General features: G+C 41.1%; 1 protein-coding gene across 1 annotated transcript in view; it reads left to right on the forward strand.

Moving 5' to 3' along the window:
- Positions 1-4,333: 4,333 nt before the first annotated feature.
- The window catches only part of CDC123 (cell division cycle 123), a 32,551-nt gene continuing 10,239 nt past the window's right edge, over positions 4,334-26,645 (forward strand). Inside the window, exons 1-9 of the mRNA XM_051795199.1 lie at positions 4,334-4,501; positions 6,481-6,552; positions 8,580-8,634; positions 9,413-9,445; positions 11,611-11,706; positions 12,421-12,527; positions 18,971-19,019; positions 20,633-20,708; positions 23,687-23,809. Coding sequence (XP_051651159.1) covers positions 4,428-4,501; positions 6,481-6,552; positions 8,580-8,634; positions 9,413-9,445; positions 11,611-11,706; positions 12,421-12,527; positions 18,971-19,019; positions 20,633-20,708; positions 23,687-23,809 — 685 coding nt within the window. The 5' untranslated portion in view covers positions 4,334-4,427. The remainder of the gene's footprint in view (positions 4,502-6,480; positions 6,553-8,579; positions 8,635-9,412; positions 9,446-11,610; positions 11,707-12,420; positions 12,528-18,970; positions 19,020-20,632; positions 20,709-23,686; positions 23,810-26,645) is intronic.

The raw sequence follows: 26,645 nt of genomic DNA on the forward strand, positions 1-26,645 counted from the left end.
GTAGCTACGCTGGCCAAAGACACCCTTCTTAACTATTCAAATGTCAGACACACACACACAGACAAAATTCGTCCACTTCAGTCAAATGGTTTCATTCTGATCTGGGTGAAATCCTCTGCCAACAGTGTGTGGATAACAGGACCACATACTCCATTGTGGAAGTGGAAAAAAAACCTTATACCAAGAGGATTTCAGTGGTGAAAACTGTGTGTTATTAGGAATCAGAACTAGAACCTACCTCCACCTTACACACATCACAAATAAACACGGACATGACTCGACCTTCCACCAAAAAACAAGGTCAAAAAGCCACACGTTGAAAGTGCAGGAGGCATGTGGAGCTGGTGTGATCAAAGCAGGTCAGTCTCTCACTGGGAATGATGTGCCCAACACCCCGCAAAAGGCAGCTGAACATCTGCCCAAAGCACTTTCAGCACAGAGACACAGCAAGGAAGCTCATCTCTGTTCAGTTGGAATCCTGAAGTCTTGAAAATCATAATGAATCATAAAGCAAAAGCCCGTGAGAAGCAGCCAACCAGTTTAAACACCAGGAGAGACAAGACAATCTTAAAGATGTCTATCCTCCATACCATTAACTTTCCATGAAGTCAACAGGAATCTTTCCATGCTCCAACCATGGTTTAATAAGGCTCTGTGTGGCCTCTAGCAATGAAGAGCACCAGAAGTGTGTGAAGACCTTCTCTGTCACACTAAATTTTAGCAGTTTCATTTTTCACTCCATCTTCATTCTTTTATGATAACATCTACTGCACATTTGTGAAACATGTAAGAGCAACAATCAGCTTTCTTAAATATTGGACTGGGATTTAATTCCAAGAAGTAGTTAAAAGGAATAAACATTTCTGTTTATCAGCAGGAGTAAAACTAACCTACATAAATCCACTTCCTCAGTCTGCAAACAGGGCAGGCTCTTCCTCAAGACAGTGTTTTTGGATGAAGTAGGTCATCAAGGCCAAACATTCAGGTTGGTTTTATGTGACATAAGTCTTGAAAAGAAACCCTGACCTGTTAAACCCAACTGTTCCTTCAAAAATTACGTTCTATAGTCTTTTCTTAAAGCAATGAAGCTCCAACCCAAAACTATGCAGGTTTATTAACTACCTTACTCCTATTTGTATGAAAAACTGTTCAAGAGCCTCACTTGCTTATCTTCCAATTTCTATCCCATGTTAGGTCAGTCAGTTGTTACCCATTTGTTCTTGAGCCAGCAATGTCTGGAACTCCCTTCACTTAGGATTTAAGAGTTTTGTCTGGACAATGGCCATGGTCTCTTGCTGTGACTCTCAAATACAAGATCAAGCTTTCCACCAAACTTATGCAAAAGCAGCCCAGCCCAGGACAGCAGTTCCAAGAGGTTCCTGGTCACCCAGAGGAAACAAAGGAGGCTCTGGGTGATGCCTGAAGTATAAAGCCTTAAAAACATAAAAACCTCACAAACCCAGCTACAACAAATTCACCTCCCACATTTGGACAGAATTACAACCTTTTGCATTGTCAATATAAATACACCAGAGGAGTAGACAGAGAACCATATCCTTGTTGAGGTTTGGTTTTTTTTTGGATGGGACTGAGTACATCTTCCTCTTTTAGTTTCTCCCTCACAGGAAATCCTGTTCCATGGATCACACTAATCCTTCTGCAGAACCTTACAAGTATCAGTGTACCTCTCTCAAAAGTGGACTACCAGAGTTGTTCCCCAAATCCCACAAGCACCTGTAGTAATGGTTTGTTCAACAGGATAAACACTCACCTACAGCAGTTACAAAAACATACTAGAACCTCATCTCATGGCTTTTCAACACAGCTTGCTCTCTGCTGACAGATTCAAGGGTGACTTGCTACTTAAAATAACAAAGAATATACAGTTTCAGTCGTTTGAATTATCACTAAAATCTAAAATGGGTGAACACCTCAAAGAGAGAGGAAACTGCTCTGTCTCAGCTTCTGTAGTTCGGGCCTCCTCCACAAGTGGGTGCAGTAATTCTATGTATAGTGACATTTTAAAAAGTTCCACCAAAAAGTAATTTTTTCCGAATTCAGTTGGCTGTAAGAAGTGAGAGTCGTTGCAGTTATGAAGCTGAAATGCCATTTGGTTAAACAAGGGCTGCAGTTCTGGTTTCTCACATTGGTCATACTGTCAAGGGTGGCAACACCTCTTGTTCATGAACAACATTAGCTGCAACTGAAAACTGAATTTAACACTACAACATTAGGTTTCTAAAGCCCTGTTTGGCTTCAGAACAGACCTTGTCTTCCAGCCCTCTGACAAGAAGGTTCTTCTTCTATCACAAAATTCCCACTGCATCATTTGAATTAAAAACACAAGGCAGCTCACACAGCAGCCTGGGAACCTGGCTGGCTCATTTAGGATTACATGAGCTCTAAGAATATACATTTTTAATAGTTATCAATGCAATCTTAAGAATATGTCACAGTGCTCACATTTATCAGCTGCCTTAACATGAACCAACAGCACTCAAACTATAAATTACGGGGAAAAACAAATGTTTGGCCCAATTCTGCTTTCTCTAGCAATTTTTGTGGACAGTGTTATGGGCTTTTGCTGGCAAAGCATGCTACTTCTTTCATTTATTTCATGTTGGGGTCAAACTCAGTCATGCACAAGGCATGCCATTTATAAAACCTGTAACTTTATTCCTATTGCTTCTTCCTTTATTGAGTGGTTTCCTTTGAAGTCAACATTCAGTCATTTTGCAGTTTAAAAATTATCCTTTCCAGGAGTAAAAATCTTAAGCCAACTGAGGCCTGTGACTCAGCTCAAGAGAGAAGCCAAAGTGTCAGAACTGTACTTTAATATTAAACCTTACATCACTTTTCAGAAGACATTCTCTGATCCAAACACACATCCCAGCTGACAGCAACCAGACTTAATGGAAGCTCAGCAATGATGTCCTAAAGTAAGCTCAAGATAAAACAAAATACAGGTTTTCTTATAAATAACCTGCAAAAGGGACACTGGCAGCGTTTTATGCACAATTTACCCAACAGCACTTTGAGATATGTGTGCTGATGACAAACATCATTAAAAGCTCCCAAGTCACTTTAAACTTGTGGCTGAAACAAAAAGGAATTCTAGAAACAAAATGAATTAATTAGCAGAAGTTGATGGGAAAAAGGGAGAGGGAGAAAATGGGGGGGGGGGGGGAAATGTTTCATTTCTGTCATAGTATTTAGCAGCACGCATGACCCACTCAGAGCCAAGTAAAACATGAAAAAATAACTGCGGGACAAACAGCAACAGCAAGGACTATCTTGCACGAGCAGAGGAGGGTTAGCAGTATCTCCACGTTGTTATCGAACTCCCAGACAGCTGTGAGGGCTGGGGGAGACGTCCCCAGACAGCAGATGGGAGAGCGTGTGAGGAAATACCGGATGGAAACAACGCCATGCAGGGGACACACAGGCACAGAGACGACAGCAGAACCACGTGGCTTAAAAAAGAACATATTACTCAGTTATTACTTGACTTGGGACAAAACAAAAGGAAAGAGTGGTTGATGACAAACTCAGCATGAGCTGGCAGTGCAAGCTGGCAGCCCAGAGAGCCAAAGTGTCCTGGACTGTGACAAAAGGAGCAGCAGGGCAAGGGAGGGGATCCTGCCCCTCTGCTCTGCTCTGGTCAGACCCCACATGCAGTGCTGCGTCCAGCTCTGGCATCCCCAACATAAGAAGGACGTGGAACTGCTGGAGCAAGTTCAGAGGAGGGGATAAGGGGACTGGAGCACCTGCCCTATGGAGACAGGCTGAGGAATTGGGGCTGTTCAGCCTGGAGGGGAGAAGGTTGTGTGGAGACCCCAGAGCACCTTCCAGTACCTTAAAGGGCTACAGGGAAGCCAGAGAGGGACTCTCCATCAGGAACTGTAGTGACAGGACAAGGAGTAGTGGGTACAAACTCAAACAGGGGAAATTTAGGAAGAAATTCGATATTAGGGTGGTGAAACACTGGCACGGGTTGCCCAAGGAGGCTGTGCATGCCCCAACCCCGGCAATGTTCAATGCCAGCATGGATAAAGCCTTGAGCAACCTGGTCTAGCGGGAGGTGTCCCTGCCCACGGAACGAGATCTTTTAAGTTCCCTTCCAACCCGTTTGCACTCCATGACTCCACGAAACAACTCCATGCAGGGGGACAGACAGGCACAGAGACGACAGCAGGACCTAAAACAGCGACCCGTTACTCAGCTATTCGGCGGCTCGGGGCAGGGCAGCGGAGAGCGGCGCCGAGGGAGCAGCAGCGGCTCCGCCGGCAGCGCTGAGGCGGCGGGGGCGGGGCCGGTGCGCCCGCGATGGCGCCGGGCGGCGCCCGGAGCTGCGCGGGAGGTTCCGGGCCGGGCCGGAGCTTCCGGGAGCGGCCGCGCTGAGGGGCAGGAGGCGGAGGAGGAGGAGAATGAAGAAGGAGCAGGTGGTGCACTGCCAGTTCTCCGTGTGGTACCCGCTCTTCAAGGCCGTCACCATCCGCAGGTGAGGGCGGTGCGGGGCTGGGGGAGGCGGGGTGTAGGGGAGTGGTGTGGGGTGAGGGTGGGCGGTGTGTGGGGCTGGGTGGGAGCGGGTAGAGGAGTGTGGGTAGAGGGAGGTGGTCCTGCCCCTCCGTTCAGCCCTGGTGAGGGTCTCCTTGGGTGCCGTGTCCAGTTCTGGGCTCCTCGGTGCGAGAGAGTCGCTGAGCTCCTGGGGCGGGTCCAGCGGAGGGGAGTGAGGGTGATGAAGGGGCTGGAGGGATGATGATGAAGGGAATTGTCTCTTACGAGGAAAGGCTGCGGGAGCAGCTGGGCCTGTTCAGCCTCGAGAAGCACTGAATGGTCTGGGCTGGAAGAGACCTTAAAGATCATCTCGTTCCAACCCCCCTGCCTTGGGCAGGGACACCTTCCACAGGACCAGGTTGTGCCAAGCTCTGTCCAGCCTGGGCTTGGACACTTGCAGGGATGGGGCAGCCACAGTTTCCCTGCACAACCTCTACCAGTGCCCCACCACCCTCCTATCTCTCGATATCTAACCTAAACTAAATCTAAACCTAACCTAATCTAATCTAAACCTACTCTGATTCAATTTGAACCCATTCCCTTGTCCAGTCACTACATGCTCTTGTAAATAGTCTTGCCCCATCTGTTCCTTCAGGTACTGTAAGGACTGAGAGGGGACCTCATTAATGTGTATAAACATCTAAAGGAGGGTGTCAGAGGGTGAACCAGGCTCTCCTCGGTGTTGCCCAGCAGTAGGACAAGAGGGAATGGGCAGAAACTGATGCCCAGAAAGTTCCAACTGAATATGAGGAAGAACTTCTTTCCCATGCAGTAAGAGCACTGTGATTTGTGCTGTACAACAGATTTCCCGGAGAGGGTGTGGAGTCTCCCTCACTGGAGATATTCCAGAACTGTCTGGACACAATCCTGTGCCATATGCTCTTAAGATGATCCTGCTTGAGCAGGGAGGTTGGATCCAGATGTGGTCTGTTCCAGCCTGACCTGTGATTCTGTGGGGCTGGACTGGGTTGGAAATGGGCTTCTGTTGGGACAGGTTTGGGTGAAACAGAGGGGACCCATTCAGGGCAGATATGGGATGGAGGTGGGGAAGGCTTGATCAACCCATCAGCTGGAGTCCCCAGAACTGGGGTCTTGTCCCTACACCCTGAGGGGGTGTTTTGGGCAGCCCTGGGGCACACCAGAAACCCTGTACTCCCTGCTCTCCTGGTGGGATTCCATGCTGAGCACCAGCTGATGGCCATACTGTTCCCAGTATCCACATCCAGCTATCCACACTGCTGTTCCTCCTGGAAGAAGCTGTGTCTGAATAGATCCAAACCAAGTGGCTGACTTTGTGTTTCTGTGTATTTCTGGAAGCCGTAGGGAATTCCACAGTTTCTGAGGTGCTGCTGCAGGTCACAGGATGGTTACAAGAACTACCAGTAACTCAGGAAAGTCAAGCTTGAGGTAGCTGCCCTGTGGGATCAAAAAGTGCTGACATGAGGCTTTTAATAATCAAAGTATTTGGTCTTCTATCTTTTTTCAGGTTTAGCACAGGCTTGTTTTTGGTCAGTTTAATGATAGTCCTGCATTTTTGGAGCATTAGGATGGTATGGGCTAATTTTGGTTTGGATCTCAGAAGGGAAACCTTTAGTTTGAGCAACATGTTGTCTCTTCACAGGCCACACACTTACTTTAAATTTCTTAGAGCTTTGAAGGAGTGGGGCATTTTTATGAATTTCATCTCTAACTTTTGACTCTTTGTCCTGTACTTCCCTGGAGGGAAAATTGGCATTGCCCTTTGGGTAAGGGATAAGAGGAGAGAAAGAGAATTGTTTTTTCATAGTGTTAGAGGATAAAACACAGTGTTATTGAAAAAAAAAGCGCTGTTAAAAAAACAAATTCTTTTGTCCAACTAGTTTTTTATTATAACAGGTAATATTAATAATAAGGTATTAAAGAAATTTTCATGTTTTCTTCCAGTGTTATACTTCCCCTGCCAGAGAACGTGAAAGAATATTTGCTGGATGATGGAACACTCGTGGTTTCCGGAAGGTAAAGAGAAATCTTTTACGTTTTACATTTTCCCATTTCATGTTCACAGCACTGTTTTGCATATACACATTGTATTTTGCATAATGAGGTTTTTTAAATTTGTCCAGTCTGGCTGCAGTAAACCCCACACTGTATGAGCATGGGAATGGGCTGAATGTTGATAGTGAAACTTGGTTTGCTGAAGCAGATTCTAAAATCCATGTAATAAACTTCATTCTTGACCAAGTGGAGACAGTCCTTTCATTTTTTCCCACCTTTCCTTGCAGAGTGCCCCAGGCTCTGGGGTGCTCAGCTGCTGGTTTGTCTTTGGTTGCTTGGATCTGGTCAGGTCAGTTTGGAGGCTCGACCTGTCCCACGCCATCCCTGTGCCAGCTGCCCTATCCAGGGGTGAAGTGACATTACCTGAGTTTAATTCTCAATAAAATAAGCTGTATACAAACTCAGTAATCCTAAGATTTTATATAAGCATTTGCACACATACAGTCCAGGCTGTGATATGGCTGAATGTGTTGTGTGTGTACTCATGCCAAGAGTTTGGATCGAGAAGAATGAGGTGGATAGATGGAAGAAAAAGTTGTTATGAAACTAGGCCTTGCTCTTTGTTTTCTGCTTTTGGCTTCCTTGTGCAATGGTTGTTGCATGCATCTTGTTAATGATCAAACACAGAAATCAGTCCACACTCCAGAATTCCCTGACTGGTAGTTCATCTCTCACAGACCAACCAATCAGGCTGGGAGCAAAATCAGAGCTGTGTCTGATTTATCAGCTATCAATTTATTTAAAACTGAAGCTGTTTAAACACCTTGTAGAGAGGAAAGGTCTTTTTTAATTTTTAAATTCTTTTTTATTAAAGGGTATCAAGGAAATTAGAATTGTTTTTTAAACCATTTTGAATAAGAAGTTGTATTGTCACTTGCTCATGTAGAATTATGCAACTTAGCAGCAACTGCTTATTTTAATAAGCCTTCAGAAAAGCTGAAATTGAGGGTTTGACTTTACAGTTGTGCAGTACAAACAATTTCTGCTGTCTGAATGGAATAATGGGCAGCTGCATGATTGACTTAAATTATAAATTTAAGATGTTTCCAGTTTAAAATCCTTTCTGGAAGCCATTTTTAATCTGAGTTCAACTTGCTTACCTAGAAGTGAGTGTGATATTCTTGCAGTCAAGGCCAAGATCACTCCTGATGTTCAGTAAACCAATATTTGACCTCTAGATCTCAAAAACTGGACTGATAGTTTAATCCTTATGGAACTGCACAGAGGGACTGCAGAGACTGAGCTTGTTAGAGTTGACTTTTGGCAGGGACACACATTTGATCCTACCCTGGTTTGATGGGTATAAGTCTTCAAGAGCTCCTTTAAGATCCTTTAGGATCACAGTTATATTGGCTAAAGAACTTCAAAAGTCACCCAAAGCTTCAAGGGAATATTTGCAGTCAGGAGCTTTCTCACATATATTTTAGTGTTTACAACAGATCTCACCTTTGTGGGAAAAGGAACTTTTCAGGAAGAAACTAATGGCTGTTTATCCACTTTCCATAGGACTTTCTTTTCTGTGTGCAGAGTATGAGGACATTTTCTTCTCAGAATCAGAAACGCCCAGGTCAACATCTGAAACTCAGGTTTTACGAATTTTTCATTGGAAAAGGAGTATGGAGGCAAAGCATAATTTAAACTAAACTTGTTAGAAAAAAAGTTTAATTTGCGCTTCTGTCAGAGTACAGTAAACCTGGAAAAGAATCATTAATAAATAGGGTGTTGAAAAGCTTTGATTAGGGTGTTTTTAGAAGAAAATAATATGAAAGAAGCAAAGTGTTTATGGGAGGGCCCCAGCCTAATGCAAGGTGTTCGGGCTTTAATTTTCTATACTTGCTCTGATTTTTCTCTGCCAGGGGTTTTGAGGTTTACTCTTCTTATGAAAACATTTGGAGATCAACAGCTGGAAATGCTGTGGAAATATAATGGATATAGTCAAGTCAAACTCCAGTGCTTAATTTTTTTTTCCTGTTAATTTTTTGTTTCAGAGAGGATCCACCAAGTCATGCTCAGGAGGGGAGTGATGACACAGAGGAAATACAGGTCAGTGTAAAATGCAGCTTAATGTCAAGTCTCTTGAGAAAAATACAAATGTATAACCTTTTCTGCATAATTGTAGGTGAGGAGAGTTCTTCACAGAAATAATAATCATGTGGTAGTTGCCTTGAAAAACGTGGAAACATTATTTATGCTATGACATCAGGGAGGGTTTAAAATGTTTCTGTGCTCTTTCACAGAACACTTTTTTTATTTCTTGATAATTGCATTCGTAATAATGAGTAGGGAATTTTGAAGGATGTTGGAATTGAACTTAATGCTGTTTCATGCCCTGAGAAATTAGACTTACATTTGGAGGAGTTACTTCAGGAACCAGTGAAAGTTTCTGAGGCCATAATAGGTCAGAAGGACATTTTAGAAGAAAAACAGTGAAAGATGGTGTAATTACAAGGTGACAGAGGAACAATGAAAAAGAAATAGAACTGAAACTAATGGGTCATGGGTCTAAGGATGGAAGTGCTGGAGACAAGCTTCAGACAGGGAAGACTGAGTTTTGAAATGTCCCAAGTTTGTGGTATAAATCACAATTAAGATATATAGGTGTCTTTTTTTCATACTTTTAGAATAACACTTCTGCTGAATACACAGTACTTCTCCTGTCTTAATTTACAGCCAAAATAATCAGAAGATGGTGATGTTGTGCTCTCTGGGGTAGTGATTTGAGCTGTGTGTTGTAGGAGCTGTATGAATCCTGATCGTCTCATAAATTATAAAAGATGCCTCAGGAATCCAGTAACCTTTGATTTGTTCTTGTTTTTAACAGTGGTCAGATGATGAGAACACTACAACACTTAAGGTAAGGTCCTGTAAAAGCCTAACGTGGGTTTGTCAGCAGTTTTCCTTTTTGCAGCCTTGTGATAGGAAACTTGTTGCTGGTCAGACATCTCTCTTGCTGTGTTTGACATCTCTCAGACCATTCTGGATGGATGGCAGTGTACATGTCTGTAACTTCAAAAAACTTTTACTGGCTTAATTTAACTAAAAATAAAATGCTTTTCTTCATCCCCAACAATCACACACTTGTTAGACTATAGGAAATGAACTGAAGTGCAGCTCTAAATATAGCTGGCTTTCATTTTCACCACTTTGAGTATCTCCCAATTATTTAATCAGGCTGGATGCAGAAGAAATGAAGCCCCTGCAGCTCAATTTTCACAGCTCTTCTCTGAATGTGCCATTATTTCCTCCTAAGTACATTTATTCCTATAATTTTTTTTTATTTTTCCTGTCTTTATGGTCTCCTTGCACGGTGCCTGGCATAGAATCAGGAGCATGATGGATGCAAACCAGGCTTCCTTGATCTTTTTTTGCATTTTTTTTGAAACTTGCTGTTGCCCTGTCACTGCCAGAGTTAACAGACTCATGGCACTTCTCTGCCATCAGTACTGTGACTTCAACCCTTTAGCTCCCTAATGTTCATGGGTGGGATTGATCACCTTGGATTAGGTGCAGTATAAAAAGGTGGGATTTTTCTCATTTGATTTTTCTGAGTTGATGACCCACTCGAGTCGTCAGGTAGAACTTGTCTCCCTTGCCCCTTCTATACTCTGAAGAAGAATTAGAATACAGGATTATAGAAAATACTGTGTTTAAAGTAACTTGCATTAATATTGATGTCAGGCATTCAAAATTTAGAAAATTTTAGAATCTGGATTGTTTGTGCAGTCACAGAACTTTCCTCTCGTGGGTATATTTATTCCCTTGTGTTAATCAAATGACATGATGGTAACATTTCCCTAGGGAGGCTTAGTGTGTGATACTACCTATATAGTAGGACTTCTGATTGCTGCCAAAACAAGAGGAGATTGGATCAGAATGCAGTGGATGAAGAGTTTTACTTCTTGCAGGAACAATTTCTAGAATTGACTGAAGCTCTAAAGATAATGAAAAATAAGAGAAGCACTTTTTTTTCAGTTTTCCAAGTGTAGTTTCCCAGGGAGACTAGGTAATGTACCAAGGAAAGGTTCAGAATATTTGAAGTTCAGTCCAGGTCATTGCACTAAAATGTGAGAGGGTTTTTTAAGTGTTTGCATTTGGGGAGGCTGCAGTAAGGGGATGCCAAAATGCATGAGGTTTTTTGATTATTTGTGTGACTGTGAGGGCTTTGTTGTTTTAGAGACATCAATTAGCTTTAGCCTAGAAGTTATCTTTGAGTTTAAAAGTACTCAGACAGTATTCTTGCTATAAATCTTATCACATGAAAAATCTCTGATATATACTTGAAATCCTTTCATATTATTTTGAAGGTCAGCAACCTGGTTTTTTTTCTATAGCACCACATTCTGAGTGGAGTTTGTAGCATCCTGAGGAATTGTCCCCCCCATCTTATGTTTTCAGTGTTCTTTACAAGGCAAGGTTTTCTAGTCCAACCTTTGCAGTGTATCCTCTATTTTTAGTCAATATATTGTTAAGGAGCTATTTTAAGGCCCAATTTAAGAGCTGATTAATTAAGGTATTACTTTATATAAAACAAGGTTTTATAAAACTAAAGCTTAAATGAGGAGCTGTTACTCAAATTGCCTGTGAGTTGATAGAGATGCTTAATTCTCAAATAAATTTTTAAGTCTAAATATTATTGGGCCTTATTTGTATACAATAATCTACCACTAAGTATAAAACAACTGGTAAGTAATTAAGGTTTGGGTTTTTTTGACTTTTTTTCTGTTGCAGATTTCATGATCTATGTTAGAAAGTTTCAGGTTTTCTCCTGAAGTTCCTGGTACTTGTTAGTGATGAGAGTCAGAACTGGAAACACTTTCAGTTTTCTCTGATTGAAAGAATGTCAGATTTGTTTATTAAATAATTTATTTCCACAAGGACATTATTTTTTATGGGGTTCATACTGATTTTGGACATGTTTATTTCTTCTGCAGTATGTATTTCTAATGGTATTTAGAAGATGGCTACACTTCACTATTAAATGTGTTGAAATGAATATTTTTGTTGTTTTTCTTCGTTCAGGCACCAGAATTCCCTGAGTTCACATCTAAAGTTGAGGAAGCAATAAGTTCCTTGGGTGGAAGTGTTTTTCCTAAACTTAACTGGAGTGCTCCAAGGGTAAGTAAGAATGCTGACTCCCAAAAGTTGTAACAGATGTTATGTGGATTTTTTTGTTTGTTTGTTTTATCTCAATGCATTGGAAAGAAGAAGAGACCAGTGGTTCTGATAAAGGAAGAAGTGATAGACAAGATATCAGTGGAGTGTGCTACAGCAAACTGTTCTGGTGGATTAAGAGCAGGTGGTGGTGGTGCATATTTGGTGAGGCTGATACAAGGCAGCACTGACTTTCTTACATTAAACTCTGTATCCTGATCACAGATAACAGTGTGATGATCAGGCTCTTCTTATTCAGGATACTGGTTGAAAACTGCCTGGGTGAAGATGAAAAATCCCACATTTTTTAAAAAGACAATAAACTTCCCTCTAGTTATTTTTAGGTACTCAAACTATACCGTAGGGATGAGTTCCCCCAGATGTTGTTGTATCATATTCTCAAGAGACACTGTTCAATCAGGCATTCCAGGAAAGGTCCTGGAAGCAGTAAGGCAAAAACTTAGTTTTTAAAATAGATTTGCTCTGCTTTCAACATGGTATCTGTAGGAAAAACAATAACTATTGTGTCTCTTTTAACAGCTAATGAAGTTTTCCTCAAAATAAAAAAACGATTTTCTGTGTGTATTTCAAATGTTGTGTAATATTCAGATACATCTTCAGCTGCATTCCCTCCTGCTCATGAAGGTGCATTTTTGGATGATCTCCTTCTTTGTTTAGGATGCCTACTGGATAGCAATGAACAGCTCTCTGAAATGCAAAGCTCTCAGTGACATCTTCCTGCTCTTCAAGAGTTCAGACTTCATTACTCGTGACCTCACTCAGCCGTGAGTACATTCCTAGTGACACAATGATTTGTACCCAGCCAAAAAAACAAAGGCAAACCAGGGAGATGATAAAGTAGCACATGCCAAATGACATTGTGGGCTAAAACCATTTTTATTGAGTTGCTTTCCACAGCAAGTGATTACCATGTCCCTTTCAAATTTTAAAGCTGTTGAGGTTTGTGTGGCTGCCTGGAAGAGGCCTGAGATTTCTGCCAACATGTTTCTAGAGCTCTTTCTGAACCCAAGTTCTTGTACCTCTTGGAACAAATGCATTCCAGGAACTGTGACTAAGGATAACAGTTACAGATAAAATTACAAATATGATGTGCTTAGAGTGTATTTTTATCTGCTCACATGAAAAGAGCACTTAATTGTATAGGAGCAGTTTCCTCCTGTAGTACCTGCATCTGATTGATTTATGCCACTCATTTCTAAAATACAGCATTTTTCTGAGAAAAATGAAATTTCTGGAGTTTAATACTCCTGTTACTATAATTACTATTTTTTTTTCAGACAAGCAGAATTTCAAAGAAAAGGGGAAATCCATGGCTTGGTATCTGAGAGCTTGTTTTTCAGTAGTTAGTCAATGCTTATTTGTATTGCTGCAATATCTAGGAGACTCAGTCAGGTGCAGAATCCTTGCTCTAGGTGCCTTATGGAGGGTTACCAAGAGTAAGAGTCCCATGTCAAGTGGTTTATGACTCGACAGAAATTTTCTTGTTTAAAGGGTGAAACCAGTTGCATTAGTGCCATGCCTTCTTTTTTATTCCTGCAACTCTCTTACCCCAGTTTGTTGATACGTATAAAACCAAGAAGAGATAGGTAGCAGCATCTCATCCTTACCTCTGCATTTATGGAGTGCTAGTGAGGTTGCCAGGCCAATTCTGGGGTTAGGTTTTATGTCATGTCTAACCTGCAACATTGTGAGGTGCAGGAGAAGAGACTGAGGAGGAGGGGAGAAGATGCTGGAGTGAGAAGACAGTTTGAAAAGTATGCTGGGCTTGGGAACCAGTTATGAGATTGAGAATTTATGATTTTGGGATTGTAGGGAATGAAAGAGATGGGGAGATGAGAAATCTATAGTTTACATTTCAGAGGTGAGTAAATAGTGGTTCTCAGAAGACTTTGGTGCCTCACCAAGGAGCTGCTTTTCGTGGTGTTCCTCTAAGGAGAAGTGGACTGTCTTGGGGGATGGCTTTCTCAGAGGGTTGAGTGCTGAAATTTAATGTCTCCTTTGTTGTCATGGCTTTCAGGACTGAGTTTTGTGCATCTGCAAAGAACTGCACACTTTGTATCAACCCTTCGTGAATGTTAAATAATACAGGTTTTGTATTCTGCTATCCTCATGTATAAAGAGGTTCAGCAAAAAGTACCCTGAGGTCCTTCCAGAATTCCTGTTTGGTTAACCACTTCCTAGGGAGTTTGAGAGGCAACCAAGTGTTTAGCAAGTCTCACTTGAAGATGTGGCAACTCTGTGTGTGTGTTCATTTGTGTGGCAGAATGAACTGATCTGACCACCTTCACTGGCACTGAAATCAGTGCATTTTCTGTCAGGTTTTATCTTCAATCAGGTGTAGGTGCCTGAGCTGTTCACCTTGCCCTCTGCAGCCAGCATGGACCTGGTGGTAGAGGCAGTGAAGACATTCTAGTTCCTGTGGTGTAAGAATTCACAGCGTGGGTGTTACCTTGAACCATCAGTGATTTCACCTGAAGTTCACACCAGACTAAGAGCAGAAGTGCCTGAGCAGCCTGGAACAGGCACAGTCCCTTCTACTGATCCTACTGTGGGAGAATAACCTCCAGCAGAAAGGCAACACGTCAGATTGCAAGGGCTCAATCCATTTAGAGATCCTTGTCCAGGCTGATAAGACCACACACCCCACCAGACAGCACAGCTCAGCTAGTGGGTGCTCAGTAAGTAAAGGTTGTGACATGACTGTGGGAAATCACTTTGATCTCTGTGTATCTTATATTTTATGAATATTTTGTACGTGATCAAAGCATGTCTTATTGTCCAGTCTGTGCATGGTATTTCTAAATTACTAAGTTATTGGTACAGAATGTCCCCAAACAGTGGAATGATTATTGCTAAATCAGAACAGTGGTCTTCCTTAATTATACTATTGATTAGCTGCCAGTTTCCTAGTCCTTAGCAAGCAGAAATTAAAAATATAGCTGGCATAAGAACCTGAAGTGCTGAACAAATGAAAATTGCATACATAATACATCCAAATCCCTTGGAAGGGCAACTCGGAGGGAGGATAAATGCATTTTGTTTCTGCTTCTTTCATTAATACTCATCATGGTCTAAAAGTTTCTTGCCTTGCATAAGTAACAACTGAAATGCTGTATACCCTTGTTGTTGTTGTTGTTTTGTTTCCTGTTCAATTGTATGAACTTTAAAATCTGCTTCATGGGTCATGATACGGTAAACATTTTCCACTGGCAATTTGTACATTTGATTTTTAATCCAGAAATTTTAAACCAGTGATGTGAGACTTAAGGCAAACTGCTTTCCTTGCCTCCTCCTTTCTCTCCCATTTCCTATTTGCTTCCCTGCTGTCAATCTGTACATTGTTCAGGTCAGGGAACTGCCCTTGCTGTGATTCTCAACCATCTTGAGTTCTGAGAAAACTTGAGCCATGCCATACTTCAATACAAACCATTAAAAAATATGGTCTTTATGCAGATGTACTGACATGACCAGATAAGCTTTGACTGTTTTAAATGTTTGGATTCTCTCATGATGTTGACACTTTGGTTGAAAAGTTCAGACTGATGAGTTAACTTTCCTGCTTGTTCATTCTGTATAAATTAACAAAGACTTCAGAGTAATGCACTCATTAATGTAGTTGATGTTGTTTCTGCTTTAAAGTCAGCATTGTGTTTTACTTAGCTGTGTTCACAAAAAATCTTGTGGGTGGTGTGATCCTTAACTTTTCAGGTTTTAATGTGGGCTTTCAGAAACTTAGTGTTGTGGATGTGTGATTAATAAAAAAATCCCTTTCTAACTGGGTTTTCTGTTGAGGGATTAAAACTCCTCTTTTCATCAAAATCCCTTTAAAGCCTTGATGTGTGTTTTGGTTTAGAGCACAGTTTTCTTCCTTATTGTTAGAATGGGTGGACTATGTTTTGTTAAAACATGAGTGGTTGCCCACTTTGAGACTGGTAGAAATTAGCAATATTTCTAATGATCTGATAATGCCCCTTCAATTATAAGATAAGGTTGATATCATGCTCATTAATAAACCTTAAAAATTTTTCCAGAGATTGTCCCTGTTCTACAGGATGGTTTAAATGCTAAAGTGTTCTTATTTTTCCGGTTGTTTAATAATTACAACCACAGAGGTGAAATAAAAAGTCTTGTAAGTTTAGCCTTGTTGAAAAGCAAACTAATGCAGAGAACTTCTTTTGCAGGGATTGCCCTTTGACTTATGACATTCAGTCAGCTTGAGATCTATTTTTTATGTATTTAGGTGCTTGTAAGAGGGTTTTTCAATATCGAATTCCAAATTGTAAAGAAATGATGAAGTTTTTCTGAGATGTGGAGTAACAGCCTGTGTTCTCCTAACAGGACATAGGAGGCAGTGTTGGATTATGAAGATGTGCCTTGGCACTCCAATACCTTTTAGCCAGAACAGTAGCTGTTGGCTTAGGCTTTAATATAACCTGTTTCAAGGAAGGCAATTACACATGAGAGGATGTAGAAAATGAGGCCTTTGATTTTTTTTTTTCTTGAAGTTTTACTCTCACCCTGTTCTTCTGAGCAATTTACGGTGTGGTACAAGATCCTCTTTTGAATGGTGCTTGAATTTCCTATTTCTTTTAGTCCTTAAAGTTCCAGGAAGTTTCAATATTCAAGGAATAAAGATACAGTTCAAAGGCTGTTAGAAGTTTCTCCTTTGATTTTTTTTCTTTTTTTAATTAAGCTTTTAAAATAAGCTATGAGATGATAGCAGGGAAGTGTCAGGTACAGAATAAATTTTACAATTTTCATCATATTCATAATAGTTCCTAATTATCCACAGAATACCCTCAGTGATTTGCAAATGAGTTCATGGCTTTTTTAGCAGGGTAGGTACTGGGGATTTTGCAAACTTTCTTGAAATTGCTTTTCTCAGTGTTGAGAACTGACTACATAGTGGCTTTGTGTCATGTGTCCTGTGGTGGAGAATATGCATTTGGAGTTTAAATACAGCTGCTATATGTAAAGAGACCTTGGTCCTTCTGCTCTTGACATCTAAGTATAAATCTGTAAACAAGCTGTTGACCACAGCACAGGCCCATAAGCAAAAGAGTTTGACCCCTTCACCCTTAATAGTATTGAAAATGACAGTTTTTGGAGGTTTCAGAAAATACAGCCCAGATATGTCTTAATTTGGGGTTCCTGAAGTCTTTCTGGTTGTTCTTTCAACTACCTCCAGACCCGGGTAGGATGTGGGTTAAAGAAACCCCACTAAGTCTTTCGCCTCTGGAGATCAAAGGGCCACCTGTAACAGATGAGTTCAGATGGGTCTAAACAATTAATGCTACAAGAAACTGGTAAAATCTATAAAATTGCAACCTCAAGTTGCCCAAAATTTACCCCCAAAACAGGAGTGGTAGTAACGTCCTTTTGTTGACAAATCCTCATGATACTAGTTATAAGGAAAAATAAGACTGCAAAACCGTTATTTTATCTTTCGCTGTGTTCTCCCATTTTTTCCTCATTTGTACTCAGTCCTGTGTCATTAAGGCTCAAGAAAAGTACCCCTACTGGATCTTGCAGTGTTTTTGCCTGTACTCATAATTCTGCCTCTTTGGCTTGATTCTACAGCAGTCTGTGGGGCTTGGGGTGGCACCCAAGGATTTAATGTTCTAACTTACAAGGAAAGAGGAAGTATCCTTCCCCACACAGCTCTTGTCCAAAATGTTTGAGGGTTGAGTTAGAGGATAATTTTGATTGTTCATTAGGCTGGAGTTTTTTGACTGCTGGAAAAGACTGTGTGTTGTAGGACTGAAGCACATTGGAGGTATCCCAGTCTCAGATATGGAAGTCTGAGAGGCAGTGCAGGTCCTAGTGTGCAGAGACTGTAAACCCCCATATGCTGGACTTTAGCTGCCTTTTTATATATTGTTTATTTTGGCTTTGGGGGGGGATATTTTCCTGAGCATGACAGGCATATATTCTAGTAAGGGAGGAATTTTGAATCTCAAAACTGTGAGTTCTCATGGGTTTGTTTCTCCTGCCTTGACAGATCTTAAATTGTGGGGAATCCTAACTGGAGCTGAAGGTTGTTATCTGTTTACACAGGCTTACAGATATATATGATGTGTTTGATCACAGAGCTTTTGGAAAGCTATTGCCCTACTTTTCTGGGTGTTGTGGATATTAAAGTCTAAACTAAAACGTGTGAAGTGTATTTCTGCTGGCAGCTCACAGAACAAACTCTTACAGTCGCGCTTTGCTTCAAACCAAAGGCTGGGCAGCCACGTCCTACAAACACAGTGCTTATGTGAGACATGGGAGACTTTTGGGTTGCTCAGTGAAGTTCACTGCCAAGAGGAGATGGTATAAATGTTGCCTTTAGGACTAGTGCTCAGCAGTGACCCTTTGCACAGTTCTGTGCCTCTGAGGAGTTTGTTGCCAAGGTCGGGGAGTAGAATTGGAAGGAAAATGCATGTTCTTCTGCAAATTCCCTTTGGAAGTTACAGAATTTTTGCAAGGTTTGCTGTAAAAGGCACATGGAAGTTGACTTGGGTTAGAACTGCCTCCATTCTTGATAGTTCCTGAAAGGAGACACACAGAGTCAGCTACTCACAAGGGACAAAACCTTGACATCTGCTTGCAGTTATGGAAATAGTTTTGTTTATTCCCTCTCTCAAGAGATTTGTAAGAGTATTTCTTAAGGCTCTTAATTTAGAAAGATCCTGTGCTGTGGTATCAGAAGTGCCGAGCAGCAGTGCTGTTTTGCATCCTTTATTCATGGAAATGAGCTGCTGTAAGGCATGATGATGTGTCTCTGTTGTGTGGTTTGGGAAGTTAAACATTAAAAGTCCTCAGGAAAACATGCTGCAATGAAACTGGATTAGATTGCTCAAGTTTATCTGGTTCTTTGAGAATTCAGTTATGCCAACATAAAAATGCAAAGGGAAAGGAGCAGCACTATTGATTCAAACAGAAATAAATCAATAGTGAATAAACACTCACATTTTGGCCTCATCCCTGTCCAGATTTAAGTGCTTCTAAATTGCAGTAGAAGAAAAGAGGTGATTTTTCCCCCCCCGCCCTGATAATTGTGAGAAGGAGGTTTGTTATTGATGTATTGCCTTTACTTAGTTTTTACATGTTGGAAACAATTTAACAGTAGTTTTTGTGATTCACAGTTTGGGGTTATTTTTCTCACCGTGGCTAAAATATTACATGTAAAGCAGATTTTGATGCCCGTGCTTTGATTTTCCAGGTTTATTCACTGTACTGATGATTCCCCTGATCCTTCCCTGAACTATGAGGTAGGACTCTTTGCATGATTCTTAAGTAATTTTAACAAAATGCTCACAGCCTGGGTGCCATTTGTGCCTGAGTGCATGTCCATAAAATTTGTTGTGTTTGTTTTATTGGTGTTGCTTGTGCAGTGAGGGGGGAGTGTGGTTAAGCACTGCAGGTCGTAAGTAGTTCATTTAATTGCAGATCAGGTGAGCTAAAGTGCAGGCTTGTGAAGCTTCCTTGCAATTTCCTCCCATGTCTGTCAGGTTTTGACAGGAAGGACAAGTTGAGTAGCTGAAAGTCATAAATCCTTGATGGTGTGCTGCTTGTGAGCATCACACTGAGGTTACTGAGGGAGAAACTCGCTGCACTGGCTGGGGACATCCTGAACTGAGGTGTTCTGTCATATCTTGTTTCATATGTTTGTTACCAGATTAAAATGTTCAGCTAGACATGCTTTAAACTGTTAGCGTGGAGCTACTGCTTTTATGGTAACATTTAGTCATCTCTCTAATAATAGTCTTTATGTAAATATAACATTTGTCATCATCCTGTGGGCTTAAAGGGCTTTTGAAAAGTGAATGAACCCTTTTTTTTTTTTTTTTAAAGCACTATCTAGTTTGCTTTAAAGATACAGGACATGTGAAAGCTGGAACAAAGAGTTCCATGTTTACACTGTAGTTAGGAATGTCATCTCTGATTACTGAAGGTTTTCTGCTGCAGTCCATGGGTGTTGGGAGTTTCCAGTATCCAGTAGCAGTAACTGGGGCCTTCAAAAAAATGAATCCTTCTGAATACTTCAGCTTAGGAAATGCAGAAACTTGAGGAAGTGCCAGAGAGATACTTTAATTACCAGGCAGTCTGTCCTGTGGACTATAATAGTTTGCTTTCTATTTCTGTCCTGTGTCCTTGTTTTAACTGGTTTGCGCCTTCAAAGGCGTCACAGAACTCTGCTTGGGTGTGTACCAGAATAGAGGTTGATTTGGATAAATTTAATTCTGCTCATCAGCTCCTTTGACTAGGGAGCAACTTTGTGCCAATTCCATGACAGATTTGTTGTGTTGTACAGCAGGGTTTTTATTTTCCATGCTTTATCATTAATGTAACTTGGAAGTCGATTCGTAAACGATTTCACAGTTATAAATACTGTAGAAGAGCATAAGATAATTAAGGTGGGAAGGGGCCTCAGGAGGTCTCTAGCTCATTCTCATGCTCAAAGCCAGGTAAGAGTTCAAATTGGCTTGCTTGGCATTTTATCAAATCTGGTCTGAAAAGCTCAGTGGGTGGAGGCTGCACAACCTCCGTGAGGGAGCTGTTCCAATGCTTGACAGTCCTCATGGTGAAGACATTTCTTATGTGCAGTCTGAATCTTTCTGCTTTAAACTAGTTTGGACTACATGGTATTTAGAGGTGCCTTCTAACTGAAAGCATCCTGTGATTCTCTGAGACAGATATTAAGTCTAATTGCTTGGAAGTATTTGCTGAAATGGTTATGTGAACTGCAGGTTAAGGTTCTTTTGCTTTCTTGTATCATAGGTCATCTGACCACTACAGCAGAACTGTAGATGTTGATCTGTTGACAAAAAGTTACCTGTTACCTTTCTGAGACAATATTTTGTCATTTGCTTTCCCTCTGCAGCTTGTTCTTCGCAAATGGTGTGAACTAATCCCTGGTGCAGAATTCAGGTGTTTTGTCAAGGAAAACAAGCTTTTAGGTAAGGATGTTCTTAGATAAATCTATTAGATGAAGTTCTGAGTAGTTTCTCTGATTCCTTGAACGAGAGCTAAACCTGAAGACAGATCTTGCTTGTCACACCTCATTTCTGAAATGAATGGTTTCTTCTTTCTGTAATTTAAAATGTGGCATGCTGCATTGCTCTATCCATTGTTTTTGAAAGCCTGACAGCACAGCGTGCTCACCATTACAGGGAGAATATTCTTAATTTAATTGTTAATTCAGAAACTTCACCCAGAGGCTGTTTTGTGGGTGATTCTTTTATATGCAGGAGCAAATTGCATCACCTCCGACTTGCAGAATGAATACAGAGCCAATTGTGTGTTGTGGTGCTAAGACATGACCCCATGTGGATGTTACATGCAGAAAGCTGGGGAGGTCAGAACATCTCCACGGGTGGCTGAGGTGTCTGAATTCATGTTATAATCAGTGTAGCTTAGTCCTGTTGTAGGTTAGAACCTGTTGTTCTGTTGCTCTGGTTCGAAGTCCTAAATGTAAAACATTTCAAGTGGCAGTGAACAACCAGGGTTTCCACAGCATGCAAAGAGCTGGTGGGCACATTGGGAGACTTCTGACAGCTGGAGAACAGGCAGGTTGTGCTGGAGTATGTATTTTAGGCAGCTCCTTGGGTAATTGGGTAAATTTAGCTGAATTACACTCTTCTGGTTGTGTAGATTATTCTCTGTTGACTACAGCAGGAGCTGAGACATCCAGTGCACACCCAGGTGCTTGAATTGAGTGGTTTAATTTCAGGCTAAGTACTGTTGTGGAGTTTGAGTTTGGTTTTGGTGTGGTCTACCATGGAATCTTTAGAGATGAACAGAAATGCAAATAGCACAGGACTGGTGCACAGTTGTTCTTACCAAGGTTGAATCATTCTGCCTGAAGTCTTCTAACAAGGAAATGTTACAACAGTCATGTAGCAAATCCAGACTTTACAGGAAGGAAGGTGATTTTTTTGCTTTAAGATAAAACCAGGTTTGCTCATTTTATCTGTCTCATGCCTACATATTCACAAACCCAAGCTCCATGTCTACAAGTGATCTATCCAGGATACCTTGTGATGATATGGAAGACAAGGGATATTAACTGTGTAGTCCTCATTGTTTTTCCTGTCTTCCTCTCAGCATTGTAACTGTAGGCTTGTTCTGGATGTGTCTTTTTTTACCTGTTAGAAGCTGTCAGTAATTCATTGCTCCATCCTGTGCCACCTCTGTGAATCTAGGAATGTACTCTCTGGTTTTTGTTTCCCAATCTGAGCATCCTAGGGAGCTGCACATGGATGTTTTGAGCTGTGCTAATCCAGGTGCTGTCAACACATACCATTCTCCTAAGCCCTTTTATTTGGCTGTTTTTTCTGATGCTCCTACACTTGTCTTCCCATTCTCTCTCCATTTTTGCCAAGTGCAGGTTCATTACAGTTCTCTGTAACAGAGTTTATGTTGCTGTTAGCAGGGATTCTCCATTAGGTCAGGATTACTTAATGGCTACTGACAGAGCTTTTTGAAGGGAGAAGAGCTGAATCCTGTCCTGTCCTGTAATGCTGTGAGCACCACAACTGTCAGAGATACACATCACTGTAATAACCTCTAAAACATCTGAATTTAGTTTTATTATAGAATATACATAGTAATATTTATTTTCAAATACCTCAAACCATTTGTACACTGGCTAATTAAAAACTGTCCATTTCATGACTAGGATTTGAAACTGTAGATCTGCCAATATGGGTTTTTTTTAGCTAGCACTCCAGCTGCATTTCTGAAGATAGTTCCAAGATTTTTCATAATGTGTTCCCATGCTCTTAAAATTAATGAGCCTGTCAGTCAAGCTAAGGAGTGATAGTTGCAGTGTAGTGAATGATTTTCCAGTTACACATCTACCTCCCCTGAGATGCCATCACCTCTTGGTTTTTGTTTTTTAGACTCAACTTCAGCTCTGCACTGGTATTAAAAAGTCCAAGTTCCACTGACATCATAAACTTTTTGTATGAGCTTTTTTAGAAAGAGCACATCTTTGGAGGGAGTCAGCATTGTCTTACAGTAAAACAATCTATGTTTTGTATATGGTTAAAATAGCAAACTGACATCAGGGATAAATCTTTCTGGGGGGATTCTGGTTTCTTCTGTATGTAACTAGCCTGAGTTACTCATTCTTCAGTGATGGGGCAGCTCTTGGATTTGGCTTTGTGAAACAGGGTATTGCAGTGGCCTGTGTTGACACATCCTGTATGAGAACTGTCATTCAAGATGGATGCAAGTGTATAATCCTGCTGATGTCATTTTAAACTATTGTCTTGTAGACAAACAAGTGTCTGAAACTGAGAGCTTGTGATGTAGCTGGGAAGTGTCAGATAGGCAGGAAAGCCCTTGAGGGAGTAAATGAGAGCAGCAAGGTACTTGACTGTGTGCCATCTCATTGATTTGGGGATTTAAGATTTCACCTGTAGTGCCTTATCAAACAAGCATCTGTTATTCCACACTTAAAAAACTGGTTAAATGAGAATCTGTGGTACACTAGGATCTATCATCCTTGCTAATGTGTGAGCTTAGCCTCTACCTCTTTCATTTCATGGTTCCAAATTGTGGTCCCTACCTCTGATGTGCAGAACAAGGTTTTTGACCACAGTATCCAGCTGGAATAAAACTGAAAGGAAAAGACAGGAACTAGAAACTTAAACAGAGGTGAATGTTCCTCCTGGTATTCACTTAAAAATAGTCAAAGAATGTGCATATAAAATGTAGGACAGGGCTGTTCAAGGACAAGGTTCCTAATGGAAGTACTTTAAGTACAGGAGAATAAAGCTAAAGAGTAAGTCATTGGTGATGGTTGAAACCTGGGAGAACCCCATCTTCTGAAATATAAATGATGGCATGCATGTGCCTGATAACTGCATTTTTTCAGGTTTGTTTTTTTGTATGCCTGGAGCCCTTTATAATCAGCTGAAATCATTGGCAGGTATATCCCAGAGGGACTACACCCAATACTACGACCACATCTCCAAGCAACATGAGGACATCTGCAGAGCCATACAGGAGTTCTTCGAGAAACACATACAGTATAAATTCTTGGATGAGGACTGTAAGTATCTTAAGGAGATCTGTGGATGTGCATCTCTCTCTTCACAGCTGTTGCTTTCCCAAGGCTTGGTCCTGTTTAACTTGGGAGAGTCTTACAGCTCTTGTGGCTTTAGCATCTGGAGGAGCGAAGGTTTGGAGTGGCTGTAAAATTGGCAACAAAAAAACCCTGAAGGAGTAGGCTGGAGCTCTTCAGGAAAACACAGTAAATGAGTGAAAGATCCCTTCAAAAGGCATAATGATTTTTTTTAAGACGTTTTGCCCTTATACTTGAAAAATTTTATACCTGAGGAGTAAAGTAGGAGATGCTTGACAAAAAGCTTTCAGTAGTAAGAAGAATACTTGTTTATAAAGATGTTGTCAGATGTTTGCTGCTAAATTATTGGTGTATTTCTTGAATAAAGTATTTTAAAATTTTGTTTCAAGAAGTTTTAATAATTTCTCTTAGAATATTAATGCACAGCCGTCTAGGTGCTGAACCTTTTGAATAAAGGCCACAGTATTTGATACACCTAAGCAGCCCAAGTAAATTGTGTTGTTCTTTAAAAGTTAAGTCCTTTGCAAATTCTACTGGAAATAGTTTCTTGACATGGTTTAGTGAGAATAGAATAGAGTTCCATTGTGATAGGTGATCAGTAGTGGTGAAAAACATGGGGAAGAAATTTAAATTGGGTCTGGCATGGACCAAACCTCAGTTCAGTAAAATACATAAACATAAGAGCTGTCTGGTAGTTGTGTTGTCTTCTCTAAAGCTTTGAAAATTCAACCTTTAGGTAAGTTTTGAACACGGTTAGTTGTTTTGCTGAGCCACCAGGGCAGCCAAGTAGATCTGTCCTCTCTGACTGTTTGAAAAAGATACCTTCTAGTGCCAGTATTTGTTATATCAGAATTCTTAATAATTTAACTCTGCAGAGTTCCTTTATTTCCATCCAGAGAAGTTCTCAAGGACCACTGCTTGGAGAAGAGTAGCAGTCTGGAAATCAGTACAATAATTTAACAGGTCCATAAGCTTGTGTTTTGAAGTAAGATCAGTCATATAGATCTGACATTTCTGATTACTGTCTTTTAATTTTCCTCTGTGTTCCAATGTAATTTTAGCTGGTATGTAATCAACTGATAGATAAGAATTCAGGGCACTATTTTTGGAAATTGATGCCTAGATTTAGGCTCTGAAATTGCTGCCTGGTGAACTGAAAGGTCTGAAGTGTCATCTTATGTAAAGGATGGCATCTGAGTTACCTTCTGGGAAAAAGAGGTTTCAGGGTGACCTTCTGGGATGAAGGTTTGTTAACCTTTTGTTCTGAGGCACTAAATGCTGGTCCATCTGCAGAGAAATGTCATGCAGAAAATGTTTTCTGGTTTTTTGTGGTTTTGGTTGTTTTTTTTTTACCACCTTTCATTTATCCCCCATCATCTCCCTTGATCTGGTAGCATATGTGTTACTAACAATAAAATCTGGCTTTGCTTGTTTGTTTGCTTTTAAAAGGAAAGGTATTACAGCTTTTTTTTCTTGACTTCTTGTTTCGTTGGGGATTTTGATGCTGTTTGCTCTGCTTTTTCCAGTTGGTCTGGTACCATCTCCAGATGGAAGAGTTGAGTCAGAGCAGCTGAAACATTGCAGAGTCAGAGCAGTAGGATAACAGATGGGTGAACGCTTTATAAATACTTCTAAATTATGTTAGAACCTTCTAAATACCTTTCATAAGAGCCCAGTAAAACAGTGCTCTGGAGGTATTGGTACTTGCTGTAGAGCTGGGCCTTGGCTTACCCTCTGTTTGAGCAGTTTCTGGTGAAGTTTTACTCCAGTCTCACTGGCACAGGACAGTCCTGCTCTGAGGTGACCCCTAAGAGGAGGGAAGAGTTCAGGTTTTCTCCTCTGTTCAGTGTTTGTGAGTGTCCTGAGGTAGCCACCAGCGTGCCAGCAGTCTTGCCAGGGATGTGATCCCACTAAAGGCCGTTGTTCTCATGGACTGCCATGGTCTTGCTTTAATCTGACAGCCCTCACTTGATAGAAAAGCTTGCTCAGATGCAAGCATTCCATGCAAGTGGGATATGACTAATGAGAGGACATGGTACAGGCACCAAGTTCAGTTGCACAGCTGGAGAAGAAGTCCTGGGGTTGCTGTGCTCCTCTTTGCATTGATGACTGAATTAGCCACTGAGGGCTCCTCTTCCTGAGAAAGCAGAGCACTTAATCCTGGAGTGACATTTTAAATTGATGCAAGGGAGCTTGTGCCGGAGCTGTGGGGATATTTAGGCTGGATGGTCAGAACCAGATATGTGCCTGACTTTGGCTTTGTGGAGTTGTGGTTTGCCCTTAGCCCAGCCAACCTCACATGAAATGTCAGATTAAGCCTTACATGGATGGTTGTGATCAATCAACATTCCCTGTTCCTGACGGGCAGCTTCCTGAGACTCAAGTGTTCTGCAGTCATATCCTGAGTTTAGTTTATCCACATGTATTGGGAAATCTCTTAGCTGAAATATTCCCTTCCTTATTCATGAAGGAAATGACAATACAGCATTTGTCTGAGGCTTTTCTAAAGCTTTCGGGTTTTTTTCTTTTCCTTTTCTTCCTGCTAAACTGGTACAACTTTTGCATGTGGCCATGCCCTGAATGCTTATCTGTGGATTTCCCTGGCTCAATAGAAAGACAACTCAAGGATTTGTTTAACCACACAGAACAGCAGCTGATAGAAAGCTGCATGTACAGAGGTTCCTGTTTAATTAAGCCAAGGGGAGGAAGAGCAGCAGAGCCAGGCAAGGCAGCTTTGTGTCAGTCACTGTGTCAAGGGGGCTGTTTGAAGGAGTCCTTGGTAATCAGTAGGTGTGCTGTGTCT

This window comes from Manacus candei, unplaced genomic scaffold (assembly GCF_025592945.1).
Source record: "Manacus candei isolate 608988 ecotype Guabito, Panama unplaced genomic scaffold, ASM2559294v1 h1tg000042l, whole genome shotgun sequence".
Lineage (NCBI taxonomy): Eukaryota > Metazoa > Chordata > Aves > Passeriformes > Pipridae > Manacus > Manacus candei.